Source organism: Amblyomma maculatum, chromosome 2 (genome assembly GCF_055883805.1).
Source record: "Amblyomma maculatum isolate TAMU_Amacu chromosome 2, ASM5588380v1, whole genome shotgun sequence".
Classification (NCBI taxonomy): Eukaryota; Metazoa; Arthropoda; class Arachnida; order Ixodida; family Ixodidae; genus Amblyomma; species Amblyomma maculatum.
This window is the reverse complement of record NC_139345.1, coordinates 208,726,246-208,751,909: the sequence shown is the minus strand read 5'-3', so window position 1 is coordinate 208,751,909 and position 25,664 is coordinate 208,726,246. Positions and strand designations below refer to the sequence as shown.

Here is a 25,664-nt window from a genome sequence, read left to right as displayed (position 1 = left end):
CGTCAAATGAGGATTTGTGTCTCTGCAAACACTGTTGCCAATTCTGGTGGGGGTCCTTCCACAGAGTTAATTGGTGATGCTGCATCATATCGTGCACCCTTTTTGTTGGTTTTGATGTATCCTCAGGCAGTGTGGTGGGCATTGAAATCTCCTGCCACAATAAGCTTGTGTGAACTGGTCTACTTCTCGCATGAGGGCATCAGAGCTCTGGGAGGACTCTACACTGTAAACATGAAACCACAGAATTAGGTGGGCATTTTCTTAACCATTTGTACTCCCCAATTGCATTCCTCTGATGACATACACTAGAAGTGCAGGAAATAAAACGCCTGTTTGGGGCAGTAGAGATTTTCTACCAATTTCTGCCCACATTTCTGCCCGCGGCAAAAATACGAGTGGGCACTAATGGACTTAGAGCATTTTCCTCTTGTCACTGTCCAGACAGAGAGTTCCCATATTAACAAGGCATAAATACATTGAAAAAGTTTGGTCATGAGATGCATTGTCCATAATCTGAGTGGTCCATATTAACGAGGCACGACTGTATTGTCGTGGTTCGTATGTTTACTACCGCTTTACGCAGTGCACAGACTGCGCTACCGTTATGCATGCTTTTCTCCGAGGTCAGTATGGAGGAAAGAGAGCAACGCTGCAGGCTGCGTTGCAGGCCTAGCTGTGGAAAAACGTGCGATGGCTGCACCAGAGTTTTTTACCAATCCAGATCTCTTGGCCACAAATACAATCAGCTGTTAGTGACTAATGTGTTAGGCTGCTAAGCTTAGCTCGCCCAGCTTATTTTTCCTCAGAGGGCAGAGCTTGAGGATAGACATGGCAGGCCACTATGTGAGTTACCAACAAGCTGACATATTTGCCAGTCAGTTTGATGTTGTTTCATTCATTTTATTGATGTCATGATTGTATTTATGTACTTGCCCCAGAATGTCTTGCAATGGGGGCAGCAGTATAAGTAAATAAATAAACTAAATAATAAATAAAAACGATTTATTCAAGAAGACATTCTGCAACCTTATGCACTTCAATGACTTTCACATAAAACTTCCTTCATTATAATGAGTTTGGTCAAAGCTGACTAAACAATGTACACAGGCAACTGTAACTTTTACCGGCTTGAAGAATGCAGTTCTCATTTCAGCGTTGGACATCTAAGTGACATTAAAACCACGTAATTAAAATGAGACACCAAGTGTATGTTTTAGGCAAATAGGTGGTTACGCTCTCTCTTGCATGCCCTTTTTAAATGAATGACTGTGAAAATGATGCTCTTTCTAAACGTTGAAAGCAAACACACAACTCAGGGTACAGAAGAAAAAGAAGCTCTCTCGCACATGACAGCATGATTTACAACACTCACTCAAGCACACTTTTGTTCACAAGCAGTTGACACAATGAGGCCCTGTTAGGAGGCAAAGACAATGTCAAATCAAGGGCAGCAACCACTGAGGGTGAAGTGGGCATTTGTAAGCTATGAGCAGCCTTCTCTTGCACCGCAGCAGGATCGGTTACTGCACAGCGCTTGTGCTGCACTTAGTGAGCAAAATAGCCGTTTGTATGACATTTACATTAAAAGCACTTTTGCTCATGGGAGAAATTAAGTACAAAAGCAGACAGCAGCGTGCTCGTTGAAGCTCGTGTGTTTCACAAGTGATATCGGTTTGACAAGTCATCAGCACACCAGAGTAGGTTCATAGTATGTTGCAAACCTCAGCTGCTTCAAACATCCTTGCTTCAGCACTGACAGGTAGGCTACGTTACATCTGGTTCTAGAAAAAAATAAAAATAAAAACCATCGTGCTTGGTGCACTGATATGGTCAAAAAACAGCGTGTAGTGTGAAATAATGCTGTTCCTCCAGAACCAGTGCGATTCCTTTGCTTTTACACTTCGGTGTCGTCAGCTGACTAAAAGCTATCCCCATGAGCTGAATTTCAGTTGCCTACTTTCAGGATTAGATTTGCACTTTGCAAACACTCTGTAATAGGTCAAACTAAAATTTCACGCATGCACAAACCAAGACAACCGAATGCTTTGTCTACTATATTTTACACTGGGTACAGCTGAAATTTGGGCATGTAGGTACCTATTCATATAGCTCAACAGTGCTTTTTGAGCAATATGTACATTTTCCAGCTGACAATGTGTTATTCAAAATCACATAGCAAGCACAGTACGAATACCACCCTTTGCCACAAAGCAACATTTCATCACATTATAGAAGGTTTTCTGCAGAGTGCCTGTCAGAACACCTTTGCTAGTGAAAAATATTAAGTACACAAGCACGCAGTAGAGTGTGGGTTAACACACAAGCGTTTTATGAGAGATCTCATGGAAGCAAAATGTGTTTTAGCGAATGTTGCTCCATTATGTAAGTACTGTGTTTGAATGTAGGCCAGTGCAATACAAAGGCCAACCTGCAAAGATGGGCCCCATATCACAGTAAAAAAAAAAAAAAAAAGAGGTTATTGGTCAGCCCCTAAACATCAGCACCAAGTGAAAGAATGGGCCGTCCCTTTGGCGTATTCCAGAGGCCTTCTAAATGCCTGCATTTTTGAGAAAATTGCAGGATGGGCAGTATTACTGAAACCAGAAGTATTCGAGCATACCTGCTGGAAGAGAAAAGACCCGCCACTTCCCTCTTCGCATCACTTGACCTCGAATGAACTCGGCGAGTGTGCTACCAAAAACTGTCGGCAGACAGAAGGAGCTCGCATCTTCAAACTGATGTTTAAAAAGGCTAACGGCAGCCTCTTGGCTAGTGACAGCACACAACAATTACAGGAACACAATGAAAACAAGTGTTGAAGAAACTGACAAATCAGGCATAATTAGGGAATGCACACTCTCTATTGCTTAATTTATCCTTTATCACTCAAAATAACTCCTTGCACTGTCAGGTCTTTTCAATGACATAGGATAGTACAAGTTATTTCTGAAGTACTTTGAGGAGCCAAAATCAGCTTTAACACAAGTGTCAGTGTGGCTTCAATTCACCCATGAGATAAAGAGTTGATATTTTTTCATTCAACCTGCTCTAATTATTTTTATTGCAATTCCTTGCCATGCTCTGTTGTTAAAACAAACAGGTGAAAATCTGCATTTGTCTTGTCTAGCATGCTCCTCTTGGTTCCATTCACTGGTGTAGTTTGTTTTTTGACCCACACATATGCACACTCTTACTATTTTCTGGTGCCTTCATACACTGTTGCTATCTTTCCAGACCGTTTATTATTTATGCAGTTACGTGCATGCCCACATTAAAGCCTACCACATGTACTTTATGCATTTAAGCTCTCAGAGATATGAAATTTCTCCCAAGTGTTAACACTACAGTACCATTAGGAGGCTATTTAGGTGTTGTCCATTAACTAACCGACTTTTCTCAGTCCAGTTTGCCTGGATCTATAGCCCAAGATAACGATTTCCAAATGCACCTAAATAACAATGTATTTTGTCAGGGCTACAGTGCATCTCAGGTAAGTGCAAGTGACAAAAATAGTGAACCCGGAAGGAGCAGGTGGCAGCATCGTATGTTAGCACCCAAACTAATCATGCCCCGACACTTGACAGACAGCTATGCCTGTTCAAGCAGTGTTCCAGAGTAAACACACAAAACCATGCGACACTCAATATTTTGGTGGTGCAGAACGTGCCTGTCACCTCTAACTTTTCCTGAAAAGTGGGTAGTAAAGTGGAGAACTCTGGTGCCTCACATTGGGATGACGAGGACAGCTTGTATCTGTAAAAAGTGTCCTTTGTCAAGGTCAACAGACAGCCACTCTTCGACTGCAGTCATAGGGTTATCGATAAGTGCTCGCGGTTGGCAATAGATATCCTTTGTTTCTAGACAGAAACCTACCCTACCAAAAAATTTGCATTTAATCCCAGCCCAATGGGTACACAACGCATGAACGAAGTAGCGAGAGTCAGGTTTCTGTAAGAGCAGTGAACACGTCAGGGTCTCTATGAGGCACTCGCATGGCAGTATGATTTAGCCAAATTCACTTTGCCTTCCCTGCTGAAACTACACCAAGACACAGGGGAGCTACTATTAACGAATGAGGTGCCAGAAAAGGTAGTGCGACTACCGTGGGTAGCCGTCACATGACTGCATGAGCTTTGCCATATCTACCTCAAACTCAAAATTTCCAGAAGAAATTAGGTGTGACCGGACGGCTTCTGGTCATCTCTGCACATGCCACTGTGATGCTCCTGTGGATCTCCCAAACATCTGTGGCTCCTGTCAATGACTACTGTGCTTGCACCGTTGTGTTGAACAACAAAAGTAGCACAGGTGTCCATCTGGTAATTGCCACTGTCACGCTGTGCGTCTCCTAAGCGCAAAGTCTGGTGCCACTGCACGACTAGAAGAGAGGTCAGTGCTTGCTGCGACTGGTGACTCGGAACAGCTCCTGCACCGTGACAGCCACCCGCACCAGGCCTCGTTCCTCGAGCACATCCTGAGCTGAGCAGGTGGCCTCCTGAAAGAGTCATTCGATGATCAGCCAAGATAGATTTAGCTGCAAACAAAAGTAGCACCCCTTTCTTTTGTTACCAAATAAGCATCAAAAGAGGAGCACAGATTCAAAATTTTAGAGAGGATACAAACCTGATGAAATTGTCATAGTGCCTCCTTAACAAGTGCTGACAGCATGTCATGCTCATAAATATTTTCTCTGCATTTTTAAGAACTTGTACAAGACCGCAGTCAACTGCACTGCTCTTTTTCAACAAGAGAGGACTTCAGGCAGAATGTGCCACTGGCGCAACTTGCAACGACAAAGAGCAGTCTTTCACTTGAAATTGGTAGTTCGACTACCTGTTAGCAAGATTTCAATCAATCTTAGATTCCAGTATGCACATCATTACATATTTTCTTCAGCGGGAGGTCCCAGAGCAAGAGCTCTGTGGGGACCTCTATTGCAATGGCAACTGAACCTTGCTACAGGCACAGCAGACTATAATTTTTTATATTATGAAGCTGAAGTGCTCCGCACATATCACAAAATCATGAAGCTCCTTCTGATGTTTTTCTGGTGTATCAGTGGAATGCAACACTATCTTTACAAGATTAGATGCATGAGAGGGTCAATAGAACTCGAAAACATTCAATAAAACTCCATGCACACCTAAAGATCTTTCCCACATAGCTGGCTACCACTTCCTAAGCATCTTAAGCTTCCTGAGACAACTTGCATTAGGAATTCATCTAACATTACTTTAATACCATTTGCTACCCCACCCTTTTGCAAAATGCAAGAGAGGAGTTTTAAAAGATAATGTTATGTGATGTGAATGCTATGCCATTGTGAAAAGTGTGGAAAATATTTAAGAATTTATCTACGAACCATGTTTACCTATGTTTGACTTAAATAGGACATTTAAAGCTGCGATTTGGGTGAGTTGGTACTGATTCATAGATTCATAAATGTTCATTTGAGTGAACATTACGATTGCCAGTTCAGTGATTCTTCATGCAATCTTGCTCGTCATTGGAAGAAAGGTACATGCACTCCTCTTTTCTGTAACACTGTCATCCTCTCCAAACATACGGATATGTTAACATGTGAAATTATAGAGGCATTTCATATTCACTATAACAGTGGCAGGTGCATCAGCAATCTTCTATCGCTCTCAATGATGAAGAGTCCTCTTATTTATCCGGAAGAGACATCTAACTGTCTCACGTGCATGCGCCAATGCGATGATGTGTGTGTCATGTCAGCGTCATGTATGATTTGTAGTTTTGGTTGTCCTCCTTTGCTTCTGGTGTTTTCCTAGGTAGGAAAGCATTTAAAGAGCGTTTTCTTTGAATAAAAATTAATTTGTGAGTCAGCGCTTGTGTTGTGTCTTTCTTCTTTCATCTTGTTTTCCCACGCTGTTTTCACTAGAAAAAAGGGGATTTAAATTTTTTCCCCACATATTTGCCATAATTTAGGCTACCCCATTTATTCGTACAATAAGGTTGAACAAAAAAAGGAAGATGACTGCACAGTAAGAAAGAGCACTGAATAAGGGTTGAGAGGGAGCCTCAGTTTGCAAGCCGAGCCAACGTTTCAACAAGGAGACTTGCCCAGACAAACACAAGTCCTTTTGTCGAAACGCTGGCTCGGCTTGCGAACTGATGCTCACCCCTCAACCCTTGTTCAGTGCTCTTATACATGTAATGACCCAAAAAATATGTCTGGAGGGGTAAATTTAATCATGAGTAAAATAATAAACAATTTTACTTCTAATATGTAAATTAATGAGTGTGCTTTAATTACGTGAGTAATGCATTAGTTACTTATAATCACCTTGTTAAAGGAACAATTCACAAGTCAGACATGATGGCTGATACTGTGAAGAACTAGGGTTCGTTAACATGCACGACACAAGGACGGCTTGTTTTCGCCTCCACTGAAAAGCAGCCACCGAGGCCAAGATTCAATCCTGCATCCTTGGGCACACCAGTCGAGCGCCCCAACCACTGCACCACCTCGGCGGGGCACTTGCCACAGGGACATACAACTCTTTCAGGACAAAGTGTTACGCACCCACTGCTGCAGTTAGTGTTGACAATGGTGGACACACTCAAGGTCAGGTTACTACATGTAAGATACGACATGAGTAGAAGTTTGGACAGCTGCCACAGCATCATATGTAACAGCAGTGACATGCAGTTATGTTTTATTCGGCTTTCCATTACGCCATTTTAAATATCCCCTATAAGCGTTGCGTCCATACATGTGGATGCGACCTAAATTTCATTATATCTTTGTACGGAGTGCGAATTTCCGCCTTTGAATTTGAAACCCGTAACATTTGGACCTGCCCTGTTGAGTATGTGGCGTCATCTCTTGTTGCTAAAGCTAAATGTGTTTGTAAACATCAAGTAAAGATTGATGTCGCAGCATTTTACGGCAGGACGAATCAGTAGCTCTTATTTTTGCATGCCTCTTTCTAAAACTACGCCTAATAATACTATTTATTGTAATGAATGTGTCAATAAAGGAATGTAGATGTTGCATGTCAGATTTCATTATCTTAGACATACAAAAAGTGCTTCAGCGGACTTTCAGAGTTTCGCGTCCACAAATGTGGACACTGCACCTTAATGCCGAAATGATTAAACTGGCACATTCTGTTTGCAGGGCTTCATTATTTTGTGAAAGAGCAGTACGTAATACACTGATTGCTTGCAGGTGTCCCAACCTTGAAGTCGTCAAGGTATCCTCAGAGGAAAACATTTATTCATGCTTAAAAGGCCAAAACATGTCATGACATTATCCAGGAGATGAAAACACCGTATCTCATATAGTACAGATCGAGCACAACAATATCAAAGAGAAGAGATTTTACAATTTTAATTTTCCATTGAAAATCACATTAAAACAAAACTGAGGCGCTATTTAGCGGAGAAACCCTGTTACTTACAGTGTAGTACCCTACGTGACTACATGTCAGCAAAATATCGCTGATTTTCGTAAGTGCACACTTATTTTTTTTTTTCTAGGAGTGCTTGTCATAATTCATTATATTTTGCGCTCTCTCCACAGCGTCCTTAAATAAAAACCACCCCTCCTTTTGCGCCGCGAGAGGCATGCTTTCAGGTTTCGCCACTAGATGGTGCCGCAGTGTTTGGAATTCCTTGAATGAAGCGATGATAGTACCCAATAAAACTTTCATTGATGAGGCGTGCGCTATTGTGCCGTAACAGCCTTGAGTGTGAAACTGAAAATGACGTTACTCTGAGCAAAAAAATGTCGAATTACTTCCTGGTGAACGAAATTTATATTTGTTTTCATACGTCTTTTTTGTTGACCACCAGTAGTCATCGCGGTCGCTGCTCATGGTTTCCAGCATCGGACTACATAAAAACGAGCGCATGCACTGATAGAAAGTCTCGCTAAACATTTTCTACAGCGTTTCTACCAAAACCGTTATGGAATCGAACATTTTAGACATCAATCTTCCCATTGCGGCTAAAAAAATTTGAGACCTAAATTGCAGTGTTCTATCCCTTTAATGATTAGTTAGAAAATGTTGCAATGTTTTCATTCATGTAGCATATTTGAGGCGCCATGTCCACACATATGGACGCAAATAAAATGAAATATTTTTGCATAATCTTTCATATTTGAATTCTGCCTGGCCTACTGATCATGCATGGTGCAAAAAGAAACTTTTCCTTTGCACCTGAAGGGGATATTAAAAAATTGATTCTGGCACTAATTTACCACTTTAATCAATAACCCAATCAAAAAAAAAAAGGAAAGAAATACTCCCATAAGCTTTGCTTTTTTTTAGCCATATATATAGGAATGAACCCCTTGCTTGCTTTTGTGCACCTTATGCACGCACAAGAGCACCTAACCCTGAGGTGCATTGTCCTCATACCTAGTATTCAAGCGACTAAAAGCAGCTACATACAAACACAATAAGATTCAATGCCAAGCCAGACACAGGCTGAACAGCACCAGCTAGGCAACTAAGCCTAACTGTCAGTGAGAAACCAAGACTGCCAAGAATGTCAAGCTCTGGGTGTTAGCAGCAAGAGCAAGGCCAAAACCACACCGTATGCAGAGATAGACCGTGCACAGACCGTGAAGTTCTGTCCTACTAAATTTATGAGCTATGGCAAGCAAATCTATGCTGGTCATCGCTCATTGCAATATGCCTGCCACGTCCCAGCATTTTGTGGTTCGAGCCGTCAAGCTTGCATACTATTCTTTATGCACAGTGTTGTGCAGTTGCATATTTCAGTCCTCCTGTAGAGGAGAAAATAATCTCATGCTTCAATGTCTAAAGCACAGCGGTCCTCAATATTTTTTGTAGTCTGAGAATCTCAACATCTTTCGAAACGTGCTGAGGAATTACCGCCCACATCTGCCTGACAGACATACATTCAGACATGAGGAAAATCGAGAAATGCCCAAATTCAATGAATAATAGCTGCCTGCACAGTGAAACAGTCAGCAATGAATAATTACAATGTGATTAGTCACTAAATAGTGTCACATAGTGGTGACAATGCTGTACGCAAGAAATGAACACAGGTGGAGCGCTGAAGTCAACACATTACTGGGGTGACTGGCACCCTCAAAAATTAAGGAACTAGGTGACGACGATGGCAGCAAAAGTGCTCGCTGATCATCAAACTACAAATTCTCGTTGCACTCGTCAGCATTCAATGTAATGGTGGTGAAGAAACATCTAGAAAAGGCAACAAAAGGTGACTAGCACGAATTCACAAATTGAAGCATTGTGGAAGACATGAGTGGCTGAATTATTCGACGTATACCTTGGCGCATCTTGTGTAACAAAAAAAGAATAAAGCCGTGTGTCACAGTATTGAGCGTGAAAAACAAAACAGCACAAGATCCTTTCGTGCATTACAATCATGGCGATGAGGCCGCATGCCGCCAGCTGTAGAAAACAACAAATAAAACTTTTAATTGTTTGCATAGTCAGTGAAAAGAAAGGTGTGGGTTGAGGCATTCATAGAGTTTGGTGCTTGGGGAATCCTCAAAAGTAATCAAAGAAAGTCTGGGTTTCTGTGGAACCCATTTTGAGAACCCCTGCCATAGAGAAAACAGTGGGTCTGAGACAACAATTCCAAAGCATTGAAACAAAGAACTTGATCCCAATAAAAATACCACTGGCTGGCATCTTGTGATCCTTACAGGTGATTTATGAAATTTGTTATGAATCAAAGAAGTCAGAGTTTTCACTGGATTTTATTTCCATTACTGGCCTGTTCATCACCGTTCTTGTAGTATGGTAGTCTTTACCACAAGTGGTGACAAAGGTCAGAGGTCTCGATGAAAGCTGTCCATTATTTGACTTCCCAGGGCAAGAACGCCCTCCCACTTTAGTTTTCTTTTGCAGGCGAATCATATGTCTAAGCCTTTGTGAATGCTTTAATGTCAACACATTTCTTGTACGCATTATATTCCTTGAATCAGAGTGCACATAATTTTATGCAATGCGTACACTGTTGGTTCCATCGAAAAAGTGTAGCCAGCACCGCAACACAGAATTTAGAAAAACAGCGTCAGCGAAAACACACACGTGGTTTCACATCAACCATTCTTTGCGCAGCGTTTAAGGTGATGTATCAATTTGCTTCCCTTTTTGTCTGCTAGTTAAGTTAGAGGTTAGTTTGCGATAGGGATTCGAACTGAGGATGTATGTGCCTCCAATAAGCGAAGTGTCCACCAAGAAGCGAGACAGGTACTGTGCCTTCCTTTCCTTGGAAAACAATTTAAACAAAAAGTGCTTTTAAGGAAAAGCTTCAGCATCCCCTAATTTTTTACACTCAACTCCTAGGTTCTGTGCAGTGCTGCTTGGCTAAATCAGGGTGCTGCAGTGCTAGGACAGTAGTCGCCATTTTTTCAGAGTACATAGCAAACGAAATCCGCACCACAGAACCTGCTCTCTTTGCTAGTCACATCAAGATTGGTACATCTAGTGCCTTGCTGTGCACTAGAGAGGCCAAAGTTCGTATGCAATAGGCCTCATTCTTCAGAAAATCTGCCGTCAGCGCTGTGAGCGAAAAATCAAGTACATGCCTCTGGCAGGCGTTAGTTGGTAGGTGACACGACTGGGTAGTGATTGTTTCACAGATTTTGTGAATTTGCGAGACAACAGGACATGGCAGAGACATGCTACTCCTATGCCACACGGGCACATTTGCGCAGCTTGGTTAAAGCGGAGCTTTATATTTATGCCGGCTGTTCTTTCACATAATGGGGTAGCTTAATTATTACTTATGGTAATGAGCGTGTGAGATAATAGAGGTACAAGTTAAGGGATTAGTGATTAAGGGTGTAGCAAAGTGCATTTATACAAACGAGGGTACACAAGAGGAACTACAGATGGGAGCAGTCGCCTCACAGCCTTAAAGATGAAGCTTAAATGCTCCCCAAATTTCATATAAAACCTTACATCCATGCAAGAAAAAAAATTGCCATTTTTTCAGCTCCTTTACATTCTGCTAATAGTGCTCCCTTTCCTTTCCCCCTGTCCATCCTCCTTTCCACCTGTCCATCCATAATTTTCCTCATTAACAACTCTTCTTGAACTAAGCCTAAGCGAATCCAACTCAAACTGGCCTAGGCCTAGCTTCGCTAACCCAGGGTGGCTTTTTGGCAATGCATACCAGCACACTATTTACCTTATCACACTGCATGTTTACTGTATCCATGCAGGAAAAGAAAGTGATGCACTGAAGCCAGTTCACGGGAGGGAAGCTTTCACATACACTGCTTCTAATCTGTGGACTGCATGTGAACCAATGCTTACTTGTAGTGCAGGTTGACATTTTGATTAAACAGCGCCCAGCCACTGCATTCAGCACACAACATACAAGTACAGAGACAAAGGGGCCAGCATGCACAAATGGCCCAGATTGTTTGTCTTCGCTCGCAATGAGTGTTGGAGAGAACAGGTATGCGCTTCTTGCTAGCGTGTCTTGTATGTGGGCAAAATACAGAAGCTTCAGCAAAAATGCAGAGTTATTACCTTTCTTCAACTTTAATAGTCTGCCCTTACTTCACAAAGATGAGGAGCGGTAGGAGTCTGCGTGATGAGCACAAGTAGAACAATTTTTTTCTCGAGATTTTAAAGGAAAAGGTATTCCTGATTAATTCCAATGTGTGATACTACAGCCTTTTTGGACAAAACCAAACATTACACCTTTTGCAGTTGTTTGGCATCAGGTGTGTTAAACGATGCACACAAGGCGGGGAATTTGCAACGTTTATCACAGGATCTACTGCAGCAATTTTCACTGCTAGTTCGCCACAGCATGCCCTGCTTGAGGAGCAGTTCTGGCATCATGTTGCTGTCAACCTATCTAACACATGATTCTCAAGACAGCCAAAAAAGTTTGGTCATTTCCTTTATTCAAAAAAGAAAATAGATGTTAATGAGCAAAGCTCTGTAGCAATGTTCGAGCTTCGGCTCTATTCTTTCAACATATGCAAGCACAGCACTACTAGAAGATGCTGAAAGACTCTCAGCTAATACAGTAAAGGGTATCATTGACAAAATCATCAGCAGGAACACAGCGGATGCTTGCAAGCCAAGCCCTACCAGCCAACATCCTGGCTGTACCAAACAATACATATAAATGCATAAATGGGTGGAGCCCCAAAATCGCACCGCACTCTGAAAGCCCGCTCAATAGTGGTATCTGCCCTTTCACACAAAATGGGCCCCCTCCTAGAGACAGCGTTGGTTGCTGCACCATGCTCTCTAGTAGCACAGAACGATGAAGTCGGCTGAGCTGAATTAGGCTAACTACATGGTTTACAAAAAACTATGAAACAATATTCTCGCATTTTTTTCTTGTCAAGAAAAAGTATCAACATCACAAGGGTGGATTTAAGATGGCAAATGCACTGGAGCACATTTTTTAATGAGCAATGTTAAAAAGAAAAATGAACTGTGCAAATAAGTCCCAACCCACTGCCTCCAAGAGTTGGCTATTAACCTGCCCCAGCAGTTCCACATACATTCTGACGTTCAGAAAATATAAAATTCTACATTACTTCCTCCACGCACACTTCCCAAACCACAGTTGATGTACAGCAGGCACAAATGCCCGCATCTTGCATAACAGCTGACTTCAAAAGCTCACTGGCGAAATGAAACCATGCATTCATGAGGCATGACAAAATCGCCTCCAGGATCAGTGAAATGATGTTGGCATACAATAGAAAATGCATCAGAGTTGGCCCGTGGGTGCCATTTCCTTTTAAAACATTCAGAAGTTGGCCTAATTGACCAATTTTTCATTCAATTGTGTGATTCTGTGTCTCAAAGGATCCAATATTACTACTTTCCCACCTCTACAATCCGAGAACTGCAAGTACAGAATCCTAAATGTCCACAGCTTTCATTCAACATTTCCATGGCCTCTGCTTAATAGGGAGTCAACAAGACCTATGTGATGGAAGCCTATGTCAGGCTGTAAGCATATGCCTGTTACTCTTGGCATCAGGCTTCGCGCAAGTGACTTCACATAACACTGCACATACAGCACTCCTGTCTTCTACATTTTATGTCTTTGAATGCAGCAGAACAACTCCTTTCAATGTGCAATCTCAAGGCACCATGGCTGAGCAACACAATCTGGCAAACCTCTTAAACAAGGGGACTGCCCTACAGGCATACTCCTTTGAAACCATGCTGTTTTGTCAATCAATGCAGTCAGTGCAAGAGGCAGCCATCAACAGGCTTACAGGGGGCAGCATCACATGCAGCCTCGGGAAATCGAAATAAGTATCTGGCCTAGCGATATCCTGCTACTGGAAGCAGATGACTCTATACAGCCCGCAGTGCCTGGCACATGAAAGCCAATACTGCTTATACCAGCTATGCGAGTTGGAAGGACTAGAAAACTGGCTACAGCAGCAGCCAACGACTTGGTCAGCACTCAAGCAGGACAAAAAAAGGCATCTCGACTAGTAACAGTGCTGCTACTGCATGCAGGGACAATCAGAGAAGCTCAACGCAAGTACACCAATGCAGAGCAACAATACAACATCAACAGACAGAAGTTGGTTCTGAGCTTGATGCCAAGTCTGCACCTGCTCCTTCAGCATGTTAGCTTTTAGATGGACATCCATGTGAGCAAATAACAAAGAAATGAGAAAACGAGACTAAAGGATGTTCATAAATGAATGGTAGGCTCATCACCAGTGCGGCCGATCACGTTTGCAAATTACAGCCAGCAGACCAAAAGCCTGTGAGAAACAACCTCACTTGAGTACCAGCGCATGAGCAAAGCACCCTTGAAACAAAATGGCGAGAATATAGCGTCAAGGATGGAAGAAGGAACAAAGAACATGATGTAAATGGGCAACACCAAGTTCTCCAAATGCTTGCTTAAATTCCTTCTGGGAACGTTGGAAGAGGTATATTATTAGTGTGTACAAGGCAACCAAATAAAAAACAATAAAATCCAACACTGCAGAGAATACTCTTATTTACTAAAAGCCGTTCATAGATGCCAACTTCTTATCTGGCCGTTGTAGGGATTGTATGCAGTTTTATCTCGGTGGCTTTTTTATTGCGAACTGCATAAAAGCATCACTTTAATGCATGGAAATAGTTTCAGCATCTGGTGCAATCCGCAAGGTTTCCCCTTTGTTGCACAATGCACGGCCGTTTTTCATGACCATGCAGCAAAGCACCTTTCAGCCCACCCAACAAACATGCACCCACAAAGGTGCACCATCTCAGACACATTGTGATCAGCACAACTCCAGTAGCAAGCGCTGTGTGTTCCCTGGTAACGATTTCACAATAGCAGTGAAGAACACACCTTTCAAAGCTCGTAATTAATCTGTTTATGATGCACTTTCCCACAGGCTGCTGAAACTCCGCTACTGGGGTCACCTGCATATTACGTAAGATGTCAAACCTGACTAGCTCTAGTGCTGTGCCAATGTAGCCGTCAACAGCTCTCTTTAGCAACTCAAGTGGACAATGTATTGTGCAGACAGAAGGTATGTTCCTTTGTAAACTGAACTTAACATTAATGCTATCAAACAACTACATGTTGTCCTTCTGTGGCACCTCACACATCAACTAACCTGTAAAGCTCCTGAAGAATTTAAACCTGAGCTAGCTGGTTCATGATGTAAAAAGCAACGCCAACATCCAGTCATCAGTGTCCCCTCGCAGTGTGTTGTCCTTAACTGCATGCTGCTTTTTACTTTAACCCGTGAGGATGTTAATACAGTCAATCCCAGATACATTGAACTCAAAATATCCTCATGAAAACCCCACGCAAAAGTATAGCAGTGTTGTTTGCATCCATCAAACTCCCATTCAGCATAACATTCAATGCATCAAACTGCGCTGCATTCTTGCAAGTGGCGCATTTCTTAATGGCCCTTCCATGATGAATTTTTGTGCATGGAGTCTGCTTGGCTGTGCAGTCTAGGGAACCTGGGAATGCTAATGCTGTAAAACCACGCGACGAGCTGAATGTCGAGTCAGCTTAAAAGTGGCCATGGTTCTGGTGTGCTTATTTTCAACGTGACATTTCTGTTATGCAAAAAAGTGTTTGTTCCAATGGTTGTTATGTGGTGAAGCCAGCCTAGCTGCTAAGGGCGACACAGCAATCAACTGTAATTAAATTAAATTGAGTTATTGCTGTGCTTACACTGTACCAGTAACAGAATTAGACTGTTATGATTGGTAGAGACTTTGATGCGAGCTCCAACTCCAATGGGAGCTGTGTCGTGAGCCGGGGGCGCTCCCCCTTTTTGCGCCTCACATGAAGTTGCGATCTGTATGCAGATGCATGCATGTACAGTCATGAGCAATGTTACAAGGAACAAAATTTTTGCACAAAACTGCAAGTATTCTTGGTATTTCTCTATTAAATATAAGGACAACATTTAGATGACATAAATCCAGAGGCAATCTAGTTATAAAACTGAAAAAACGGATAGACAATTGGGCGAGTTGGTATCGATTCATATTCAAGACGTACACAGCGCTCGTGTGTATGTCTTCTTCCTTTCGTCCTGTGTCTTTTTGCGCTGTGCCCTTCCAATATAAAAACATGGTGCTTGTCAGACATACTTATGGAGTAATCCATAAATAAATTCTCAAAATTTGTTCTCTCTCCAATTTCTTATGACTGTACATCTCACGGGTATGCCAGCACACATTACGTCACTGCAGGAAACGTGCCACTAACATCGGTGCACCACATTCACACTTTTGTGTTACAGACAAGACAAGCTCGTCAGTTGGCATGTTATACACACTGACTTATCAATATATATATCACACTATTTCACGATCTCCTTCAAGTTTGACATATCTGGGATCAAGTGTAATATTAGAAACTCCCCCACCATGGCCAATTGGTTAACTGCATAATTGCCAAGAAATCTGGCTTGAACATGCTTGTTACAGAAAATAAAAAAGAAGGTCAACAATGACAAAAAGAAAATGACGCTATGGCAAAATCACAGCCCTTGAATATGCCTATAGTCATGAAATTTCATTGTAATTCTAGAGAAGAGTTCAGCACAGCGCCGCTAGGACATATAAGGGGACACTGGCACTGAACAAAGGGCATCCACCAGCAGAGCAGTACTCCTTAGCTGACATCTACGCGGCTATTCACAAAGAGTTCTCAAGCGCCAACTTAAAGGGGTTTTAGCTCTTGTTGCTGTGCTGCTGGTGAACTTGAAAGGAGCCGAAACAAACTTCGAAACTAGCAGTCCATCGCCCCTTGGCTGCCTACGTGCTGCACTACGTGATGATGCATGCACTGCAGCATGCATCATCAGCATCTCACAGCGGGTGAAGCATGCACAAAGCCCAAGCAAGTGCATGCACTGTCCCTGTGACGCGTGAGCAAAGCAGGAACACCGTGTTTGTGGGCTCATGCAGAGCAATAACGCCATCTTTCTTTCTAACCTCTTGAAGCTAATGATAGCATCGCATGCCCTTGATGCACCTTGCGTCCAGAAAAAAAGAAAAAAGAAATTGAAAAAAAAAAAAAAAAAACTGTTTGAAGTACCAAACAAAACTATTTTAAAACAACAAAGTGAAAGTAATACAACCAAAACTGAAATCTAAATGAAAATTTGTTTATGAACAGAGTGTGCAATAATGGGCAATTAGTGTTTGTACCATTGCTCGCGTAGTGTTTTGTGCAAAAAATCACCTATTTAAAACCGCTTTGCACAGGAATAATTGCCACATGGCAGCCATACCTGGAGCAACCGATCACAACCAGAGAAATTTTATAAGAATATGTGAATCCTGAAAAATAACCATCCAGTTGCCTATGTACAACAGCCTCAACTTGTGACATAAGCTGCTGCTACGTGTCAAGGGATAACGAAGAAAAGCTCTGGCTCACAGCCCATCAGATGCTGAAGTGCATAGCCACTCAAAGAAAGTTGCTGCTCTGAAAAAAGCTTTCGGCTTTTCTGTTCTGTGTAAATCTCGGAATGATTTTGATGGAACACGTTTCATTCAGGGCAATGTGTGCTTTGTTAATCAAGATGCCATATCTGCGCAACATGATCTTCCAAGCATGAAAGATAACTGCGTGAAGGACAGTGCATGCCAACTTGTTATTTTGACGCTCTCATTAGAGACATTTAGTTTATGACCGCCGCAGTCTACTGCTACTGCGTGAGCGTCGGTACGCATGTGCAGATTACCCTGATGACGAGAAATGGTGCTATGTTCCCGTAAAATGCCGGTGGATTTGGGATGCAGGGGCCAATCAGTGCGTGTGCGGCTGATGACGCGCGGTAATGATAGACGGGGGCGGTGAGCAGTAGTGCTAAACTAAATGTCTATTCTCATTTCTACCTTTGTTCCCCTCCCCACGTGTAGGGTAGCCAACCGGGCATCACCTGGTTATTAACTTCCATGACTTTCTATTCTTCTTTTCTCTCTCTCTCTCCTTGATGCTCCCATCAGAATCTCAATAAATTCACTACACCAAGATTCTAAGTGCATACATGTACGCAGATTCCGGTGCAAAGGATGTGAGAACGATTTACAGGCTGTTCGTCAATAATAATGTGCTATACTAACATTTCATATGCCTAACTTATTGTTGCCCAGTGGCACCATTAATAGCACCGTGCGAATCACTGCCATAAGAGGCACTTGGGCATCTAAATGACAAAGCAACACCTGCTAAAGCGTGCTGTTAATGAACTGAAAACATGAGTGAATAGAAGTAATCACAGCTATGCGGGTACATGTGATAATTGAAAATGAATAGACTGTACTGTCAACATCATGACATGTATGGGAAGCATCATGCTTTGATGTGCTTATTTGGCCACAGCTGCACGCCATGGGTGCTCTCCAGTGCAAGTGATAAATGCAGTGCTTCTACTGGTGCTGAGAGTAAAGGCCGACCCACATGGAGCAATTTTCCCGCGGCAAACCTTGCGAACTGCTTCCCGGCGGCTGTTCGCTGCCAATCAAGCCGGGCCAGATATTTTTGCCGGCGGCTGGGCGAACGGCCACTCCTGGGAGTGTCCACAGTGAGATGGCAGCACTTGCCGCTGCTCCGCGCCAGCTGCAACGTTGGGCTGCAGCTCCTAGTCGTGCGCGCCGATGATACGAAAAACTTTAGAAAAATGTGCTAAAGTTTATTGTTCCCGTAAATATGTAATAAGCCAAACGTAAATACTGAATCCTTCTTGAGGATCGCTGAGCCGTACCGAGGGGCTGATATAGAAGTGACAGCTGCGATGTAAGCAAGTTTCTGCTCACAGCCAGTTGCCGCCTCTATAAGTAGACCATTTACTATAGCCCGAAGGAATTTCATAGTGTTGTTTCATGTACTATAGGTGTACAGCAAAATAGGCCTAGCCACGACTAAGGAGGAGCCTTGCACGGCTAGAGCACTGTCGTCCGCCGTGCCAGCGGGCGGCACCGCTTTGGTAAGGTCGCGCCATAAGGTTGCCTATTCTGAAGATACAGCTGAAGCGGGACCTCTTTCGACGTCCCGCTCAACAACACTCGCTCAAACCCTGCTTCAGAGACGCGTCTGCAGTACGCTGTTGCTACGGCGTCGGACATACACTCGGAGGCAGTATACAAGCGCTGTCGAATGCAATTTGAGACGCTGCCTATTTTATATGTTGCTCTTGAAATGTCATTTAGTGTGAAAAGTGCGTTGTTGAAGCAGACCCAGCTCGTGCGTTTTCTCACTTAGGCGCAGTCTCTCACCACTGAAAGCAGCTGAGCAGTAAGTACAACAATGAAGGGATCTAAGTGTCCTCTGCCAATGTAACCTTCACGCACTACTTTACCATACTTGACCGCCGACTCCTCACCACAGGTTTATGAGCACGCTGCCACCTCAGTATTCGACATATTGTGCAAGGCCTGGCATATCTCTCTGCACATGAGGCAAGCAAATAGAGGTAGGGAGACAACTATAGACAACTATAGGGAGACAACCATTGCCTTCTCTCTATGTACGTGTGCACTCGAGCTAGTGACACAAAATTGGAAGCGGGATGCCACGGCCACATGCATTCTTGCAGCGTGCTAATGTAACGTATCAGAGCAGGCATGTAGACTGTTGCGTGTAATGTAGTTGGCTTTCAGCGAGAGTTTCATAAAAAGTAGAAGTATCGAAGGTCATGGGCAGAACCCTTCCCACACAAAATTGTTGTAAAAGACTGATGTGCAAGGAGAACTTGGAAAGTTCCAGGAAGCCACACACAAAACTCAATGTTGGCCACATTCCAAAAGTTAACCTCACAGACCTCCTCAATTTGGTGCTCCTCAGACCTCAGTGAAGTGTGTAGCATCCTATGAAATAAAGCAAGGCATTCGACATCAACTAAATAATGAACCAATAAGCGATCACAGCCTGTAATAAGCCTTCAAGCTGCACACATGTGCAGAAGTGAGCACGAGGATCTTGAATGGTCAGGTATTGTTCCAAGGTGCGATGAAAAATGCTTCCTAATAGTTTCGCTATGAGGTTTTCTCACAGACGATGATCATGAATGGAAACTTGGGCAAGTGAAACAAGGGTCAGTTCGCAGCCTCGAGTGATTCTCCTAAGCCTACAACATCCTAAGTGTGACCAACGTGAGCCTTTTAGGGTCTAACTAAATAGCCTGCAAGTGCCCACAAGTCACCCCTCTTCTTTTCCATGTGATATGGAGCCATATTTAGTGTTCACTTTCTACTATTCATACCATACTTTCGACACTGGACTGTACAAATCGTGGTAGGTAAGAAAAAGCCACGTCACCCCATGGCTCATCCCCTCTTTCAACAACCGCCCTCACGCAAGCACAGAGAAAGCACCAACCATTGGCTGTTCCTGCAAGGGCCCAGTGAACTGCTGATTGGTACAGCGCTAAAGGAGGCTGAATAACGGCTGTTAAAAGGCTCTGACCTGACGCAAAACAAACTTGCCTAGTGCCAAGGCACAGCAAAGATACGAGTGTTTATTACACAACTATGCTAGCAGACACAAAAAGCTCTGGTAATAAAGGCACCTGTCATCAATAATGCCCAGCCAAGGAGCAGCACATGCATCCGAAGTGATGACTGCATGCAATATAGTAAGGACTAGATAAAACTGAACCACACTGGTTAATATGAATGCAGCTCTGTGCTCCGAAGGCAGCACTTGTACAGGTATACAAGATGGTGCCTTGGCAGGAAAGCAGACACAGCCTGAAATTGTCTTCACAAATGAAAAAAGCACTAAAGAGAGTGCTTTCTGGCATGGTTTGGGACTTTGTGTATGCGTGAATGTTCGCGCAATGCAAACTGAAGCTAGAGAGCAGCAAAAATGCACATGCACACACAGACAAAAAAAATCTACTGCCAAGTAGCTTTTGCAGGTGCAGCGTAGAACGGCTGCTCAGCTGCCAATGGCTAGCCTGGATCCATCCCATCCCAGAATGTGACTGGTGGTGGTCAGAAATTAACATTCGGTTGCTCTGAAGCATGGCAGAGGTAACACTTGCAGTGGGATTCTTTTTGTACAGTCATGGCATTTGTATATACTTAGTGCTTCCTTCGTTCTGAAGGCACTGTAGTAAATAAATAATACTGACTCATTCACAGTGCCATGGAATAAGTATACGAGCTATTAAACAATAATGTAAATGCATGCGAGGACTTTGTTGCCCCAGCACCCAGATTCATTCTTTGCAAAAAAAAAACAAAAAAAAAAACCCCACCATTCTCACAAGGACAAAGTGTAATAAACTTTACACGAATAAGCTTTAAATCACTGAAGTGTAAAGAACAAAAATGCAGGACTGTCAACTGAAACAATGAATGAAAGTGGCAGATGACAGACACGACAAACACCAGATTGTCTGTTTTCTGTCTCACCCCTTAACCTTTGCAAGTGCGAAAAAGAAGCATGCATTTTGAGCTTCACACAAAGTAGTCCAAATGAATGTGTTCCCTGTCCTGCACTCAGTGTTTCACCCCGAGAAGAGCATGCAAAGTGGTGACGACCAAACTTGTTTAGGCGCACCTCCTATAAGTGGCATATTTGAAACGGTGCCGTAAAAAGTCTGTATTTAGTGTTTCCTTGGTACTTGAGAAAAATTATTAACCACAAAGGCACTTCCAGAAGCAGATCAAACATGTCTTTTCTGTGCACCTACTGCACTCTGGCAACAAAAATATAAATTGTTTCTGACAAATATTTAATTACCGTGCTATGACCTTGTCCCCACAATTCTTGTGCTCTTCATAGGATGAAAAGAAAAGAGAAATCCAAGAAATCCAAAACTTTTTGAGTTACTAGCAGTGCAGCTGGAAGAAAGCATGCACAATGTCCAAAGTGGATCCTAAGAGGTGCTTAACAACATGTGGAATGGGTAATGTGACACTCCGATGCAAGGCAACTATTAAGAAACATGAAGGAGCTAACACGAATCATTCATGTTCCAGTCCGGTCTGATTTTCTAAGTCTCCATCCAAGTGGCTGACTCACCATTTCAATATAAATAATGATGTCCTAACTGTATGACTATTACCTCAGTAAGGATGTACTAGTGAAACTACCAAAGTAATGTCTAGTGACCCACTTTTGATTCCTGGCATCAGATGGACACAAATGAGGCATAGATGAATGCGGTCGAGCCAATAATGTAAAAAATTGGGGCACAAGGCAGCCCTGGCTTTGCTCGTCTGACGCACTCATTTTCTGGTGCATATTAGGCTGTAAATACAAGAACAGAATTGCACAAGTGAATCGTACTGCTCAGACAACAAACAAGGATGTGCATCACAGGTGGCTTCTTTGCTAAAGCACCAGTTTGTGTATGGTCACCAAAGGTTCCAGGTGAGTGCCGTGCACCTCAAAGCATGTGCAAGCACTGTGCCAAGCAGCACCCGCCATGTACAGAGCCAATACAAAGACAAATGCATTTGCCTAGAGCGCTGTTCTGTGCGGTGTAAATAAAGCCGCACTTTAAAGCAGGTACTGACTTGCACTACTCAAGTGCAGCAAAAAATACATTAGAACTGCATAGGCTCAAGAGGCTCAACTAAAACAAAGTAGCTGTAATAGGAATTCGTTTCATCTGCTTTGAAGCGCGCTGTGTAAAAGCTCTAGACAAGTGTGATTGAATCTGTAGAAGCACTGTCACACTCTGTTTGCAGTCTTACAACTGACATGTGCACTCTTGCACTACATTCACACATGTTAACAGTTTACCCATGTACTGCTGCATGTATGTACTGTTGCAATGCGCAAGAAGCGGCCACAATGCATTGTAAAGTGAGACGGCATTGCAAACATGCGATGTGGCCGAGAACGAAACGAAGAGAGTCAACTATGTGTGTCCCCTTTGACAAAGTCCCCCCTCTCTCTTTCCCAAGCAATGACCACCCCATGTGGACACTTTGTACACACCAATGCAACATGCATGCACATGACAAAAGATGACAGCAGAAGTGAGAAGGGGTGACCGTGGGGTCCAGATCTGAATCTATGAGATTTCGGCTCATGATCTACGACTGGATCAGAGAACGCTGTCTTTGTTTTCAAGTAGGCCACTGCTGCTCTACTGATTACACATTTTCATAACCAAGCAAAACTGCCTTGTATCAGGAATTTCGTTAGCAACCCATTCTCCCAATTGCAATAAACTCAAACTTAATACTGGATCAAGGATACCATGTATCTGTGCAATGTCACATAAGTCATCGAGCACAGTCAGACTGAGTCACCACTCACCCCTTCCGCTGCCAAGAGCCGAAATTCAGGCATCGAAATTAGAGTAAACGAAGGAAGGCCAGTATGACGTAAGCAGACATGCGAACAAAGATGTAAATGAAAGCAGCCACAAAGGGATTACTGCACTCACAGCCAATAAAACTGTCGAAGAGACAGCGCTGCTTTCCATACCCAGCAAAGTGAAATACGCACCTCTTTGCTTATCAACACGGAGACTGAAACTAGCATGGCCTTCGCGAAAATACCTTAGATTCCCACAATAACAAACATTTTCACGAGGTCTTGACCAAATTCGTATGCATTACTCCTGATAATCCATTGACTGTGCAAGATTCTAACCTCAGTAGCTGCTGATATCTGCACATACAACGAAACCAAAAAGAAGAAGCTACCTTGGCCATCGAATGCTACTCAAAAAAAGAAAAAAACTTGCATTTCTAAAACTGCTCTTGTAGGCTCTTTCTTCCCACATGCTAGTATCACATCGTAGCCCTGAATAAGGCTTTTCAGATGGTGGGCTTAGCCAGCACCATTCAAAGAGACTAGCGTTTACTTCACTGTTCCTAAAGAGCAAGACCAAAAGTAGGGGAAGCGTGGAAGGAGACTCAAGCACATCTGAAGCTAAGCCACAGAGCAGTTATCATCCCAGTTTCCAAAGGACACATCAGCAGGAATGAAAGTAGAGGACACATGGAAAGCCTCCACATCTCTTAGGCATAACTGGAAAACTAAAGCGGCCGAAAGGTCTCCATAAAAAAAAATATTTAATAGATGGAATGTTGTTTTTAGTGCAAAACTGCTGTCTGAATTCCGAAAGATACACAGCCCATCAGACTTGGCCGAGCCACGTTGATGCTTTGCTCTAGCAAGGCGACGTCACAGATCGTATCCTTGAATACCATTTCCTACCCCCTTTCACTTTGACAAAATATCCTAATCCTTTCAATAGGATTCCCTCTCAAGTTGGATCTGATAGATGCCAAATCATAGGCTTTCCAAGAGATGAAAATCATCCCAGGCAGATTTTCTGGGCAGCGCTACGCCTGCACTCCAGACATACGAAAACTGCAGCTAAGGCAATCAAATTGATGGAAGCTATAAGATAATGCTCTAGAGACCACCGATAAACATTACTGACTGACTCTCCAAATTATTGGCCAAATCTATTGATGAACGCTCCAAGTGGAGGCAAAAACACCTTTGATTATTCACAGAGCACACAGCAACAGTAGACTTGGTGGCTGCACTCTCTGACGAAAAACACCTGTGTCAACTATGAAAGAATCTGCCTGGGGCTAGGGAGGCCTCCCCGACAGGCAAGCATGCAGGTAGAGGCTGCAGCAGAGTCCCAGGGGAAGCCAGAGGTCGGCGAGGCTCCACTGGTCGTCTGGTGGCGGCCATCCGTGGAGCAGCAGCAGGCAGGTTCCCGCCAGTGCAGCCAGGAGCAGACAAGCCAGCGAGCGGTCGGCAGCACAAGGCTGAGGTGGCCAGTGGCCGGGCACCAGAACAGCCACGGTAGCGGCGACGCGCCCAACGTCTACGCGAAGCACCAAGTCTTCCCAAGCAAACAGGTCCCCCTGCGCCCAGCAAGCAGTGACCGAGGCTCGGCTCGGAAAAGTCCCACATGGAGACAACGGCGCGAGAAATGCACCCTCAGCCCAAGCCATAGGACAGAAGACTGCTACCACTAGTACTATTACCTCAACGCGTACAGGTTGCTATCTCACAAGCACCCTTCATGGGCACCTTAGCACTGCTTGCTCCACATCATTTGTTACATTCATGAACTTCTGCTTGGAAGAAAGCCTTTGGAAAAATCCCATGGCAAGCGTTCTGCATGCAGTCACAGAAGGAGTCAAAACAGCACCAAGTCACCCCATAATAAAGAATGGACAGTTTATGGCCATTTAAAGTACTACGTAGATCCATGACTGACACATGTCAGTCTTCCGGTACAGTAGCCTGACAGCAACCTTTTTGCACAGCAACTTTTGTTTCACAAAAAAAAAAAAAAGATACTTTTCCGCCTAAATAGTACATCAAGGCATCAAGGCCTTGAAGAAGACAATATGTTAATATTTAAGCACAAAACACTAGTGTTAAATTTCTTTGTGTGGCTGTGCACAATTTTGTACATATTATGTGGCAACATCAAAATGCCATAACTGAGTTCAAAACTGAATGTTCTTCCCACCACTTGATTGAAACATTTAAGTATGTGATAAAAAGAAAGTACACTTAAATTATTAACAACGAAATTGCAAAATGTCCGCAATTTTTTGTTAAATCGACGTTTTCGTTATAAGCAGTTTTCACGCGAATACTCGGATGGCAATGCAGAATGGATTAAGAAGTGAATGTAAGGTCAAACACCTTGCAAGTGTTCAGAGTAAATTCCTATCACTCAAAGTCATAGAAGCGGTAAAATGTTTCGTGATCTCGCTGAAGGTGCTGCTTGACTGCAGCAGCGGCCTCCAACGCGGCTCGCACAGCATGTCTACAAGAGGGGGGTGGAGGAGGCACACAATAGCCAAGCTAGGTGAGTGCGCGTGCATTTGTACCGCTGCAGCGCAAGGAGGAGCCTGCATCATTATGCATGTTCCTACTTGCTGGCCTCGTTGCCCCTCAGCAAACTGACCCTCCGCCTCACGTCGCTGGCACTTTCTATTCTTCCCGCTACTGACATGCAAGAGCTATCAGAACCGGAATCTCACAAGCCCGCCGCCTGGTAGTGATGAGTGTACACAGCTTGCCCTGTGTATTTTTCTATTTGCACTGTTATTTGTCACTGCATTTAAGCATGAACTATTGTACAAAAACTTTACCAGTGCTGCGACAGGGGACAAAAAAGAATACACCGGTAAAATACTCACAAAAGACAACCAGAAGCGCATGCACTCCCCTGTCCCCCCCCTCTATACAAA

At 43.4% G+C, this 25,664-nt stretch overlaps 1 protein-coding gene across 3 annotated transcripts in view; it reads right to left on the bottom strand.

Moving 5' to 3' along the window:
• Positions 1–985: 985 nt before the first annotated feature.
• Positions 986–25,664, bottom strand: part of Lrch (Leucine-rich-repeats and calponin homology domain protein) — a 170,935-nt gene continuing 146,256 nt past the window's right edge. For 2 of the 3 annotated variants that reach the window (XM_084595668.1, XM_084595669.1), the window contains one exon: positions 11,882–24,317. In XM_084595668.1, coding sequence (XP_084451794.1) covers positions 24,036–24,317 — 282 coding nt within the window. In that variant the 3' untranslated portion in view covers positions 11,882–24,035. Of the gene's footprint in view, positions 4,496–11,881; positions 24,318–25,664 lie in introns of those variants that run through there. The other variant, XM_084595670.1, reaches the window with a different exon arrangement.